At 40.2% G+C, this 1873-nt stretch overlaps 1 protein-coding gene across 16 annotated transcripts in view; it reads left to right on the forward strand.

The window, feature by feature from the left end:
* Positions 1-1873, forward strand: part of CAMK2D (calcium/calmodulin dependent protein kinase II delta) — a 332745-nt gene that overhangs the window by 92031 nt on the left and 238841 nt on the right. For all 16 annotated transcript variants that reach the window (XM_045284097.1, XM_045284098.1, XM_030888608.2 and 13 more), the window contains exon 3: positions 1778-1837. In XM_045284097.1, the coding sequence (XP_045140032.1) occupies positions 1778-1837 (60 nt within the window). The remainder of the gene's footprint in view (positions 1-1777; positions 1838-1873) is intronic.

Consider the following 1873-nt stretch of genomic DNA (forward strand, 5'->3'; position numbering starts at 1 on the left):
TTGAGGTTATATTTCATTAGTTCTGATTTCACATTTTTGAGCCTTGTTTGAAATAAAATGCCTTGCTTTTTAAAAAGGAAGACAAGGTTTTAATCTGGGAAGAAATAAATACATTTTTCCCATAATCTTGTGACACCGTTTTAAAATCTCGAAGTCTCTGGACTAGATAATACTATATCCCACCGAGTCTTTGGCAACATCAAATGTGAATCTATTTTCCTTTGGTGCATTGTTCATGTGGCACATTTCAACCATATATTGCTACCAGCACACTGATACTTTATCAGACCCAACTACATGATTGCCTGACGTATTAGCAGTATTGTCATTTACGTAATAGTTTGGACTTGAGCATCAAAAGCCATATCATTATAGTTTGAGCACTCTAATAAATGATAAATGCAGCTGATTTTACAGTAGCCTCAGGGACTGTGGGTAACAAATGAAAATCTTCAAATGGTGCTAAACAATGTCTCCTCTTTTCTAATCTGTGTTTGCCTTTTTAGCATTGCAGTGAGTTGTGATTGCTGGGAATGATGAAGTAGTACATATAAGTTTGATTGTCAATTGAACTAAAAGCGAAGGGAGTTTAAATGTAAAACCAATTAATCTTTTTACCAGGATAGGCATGGAAATGTGCCAGTAATCAGTACTTCATCACTTCTCAACTACTTATTCCCCAAGTGCAGTTGTGCATTTGATGTTGCAGGTGAAGCACACCAGGTGATACTGCATTTCTATAAATGCTGAAGTCTGGTTGTAAGGAGAACTTTATGATATCATCATGCCTGGAGTGTAAAAACATCCCCTGGTAGCATATTACAAACTGCCTAATGATTCATAGGTGATGACTGCGGTGAGTGATTGCAGAGAAGGACAGAGTAAGTCACACAGCTTATGAGAAGGCAGGCGAATGAAAGCATCAGTCTATTGTGGCAGATGATGGTCCCTAAGCATCCTTGCCCCCTGGTATTCATGCCCCTCCTCTTTGAAGCAGGTCACTGTAGTTACTGTCCTCCAACAAACGGCGTGTGGCAAACATGATGGGATATCTCTTCTGTAACCAGGCTAGATAAGACAGCATTCTCTTTTCCTCGGTGGCCTTGAGATTTTAAAGCTGGGAAGAAACAAATACCTGAGGGCAACCTCCAGCCAGCAGCCTGCTAGAAACCCTTAGTCCAGCAGTCCACGAGGAACTGAAATTCTGCCAACCAACATTTGAACTTAGAAGACAATCCTTACCAGTCCAGGCTTGAGATGAAACTAGCCATCTGATTGTGACCTTGTGAGAGAACCCCAAACTAGTGGCACAGTTAGGTGCCTGGGTTCCTGACCCAGAGACTGTTAAGATGTGTTCACACACACTATTATGCATGTGTTCTTTCAAGCTGCTGCTTTGTTGGGCTCGGTATACAGCCATGGAAAACTAATTCAGACAGTGTAAAAAAGTCTCGAATTATGTTCACTGCTATAGCTGAAGCTCCGTTTGTACTTATTGACCACACAGGTTTTTGTTTCCTTGACTTTCTTATGTAATTATGCACTCGATTACATGTGTATCTATTTGTACAGACACAAAATTAAATAAAAGGTTGTTTGGCTGCGTGGTATTCACTGAATTCCAAATTCAAACGCTAACCTTTTGAAAGAGAAATAGAAGGGTGAGGGAATGGGAAGCTTCATTGCTGTCCTGTTGGGTTGGCGTACTGTTTATGACCTTTTGTTCTTTTTCACTCCGCGTTGTGACTTCGTTTTCTGTCTTATTTTCTTTCAACAGATCACCAGAAACTAGAAAGGGAAGCTAGAATTTGCCGACTTCTGAAGCACCCCAATATTGGTGAGGCCATGTTTTCAGTGTACCTTAAATGTTAAC

The sequence above is a fragment of the Echinops telfairi genome, unplaced genomic scaffold (genome assembly GCF_000313985.2).
Source record: "Echinops telfairi isolate 266 unplaced genomic scaffold, ASM31398v2 ScPeMD7_7468;HRSCAF=8506_0, whole genome shotgun sequence".
NCBI classification, from domain to species: Eukaryota; Metazoa; Chordata; class Mammalia; order Afrosoricida; family Tenrecidae; genus Echinops; species Echinops telfairi.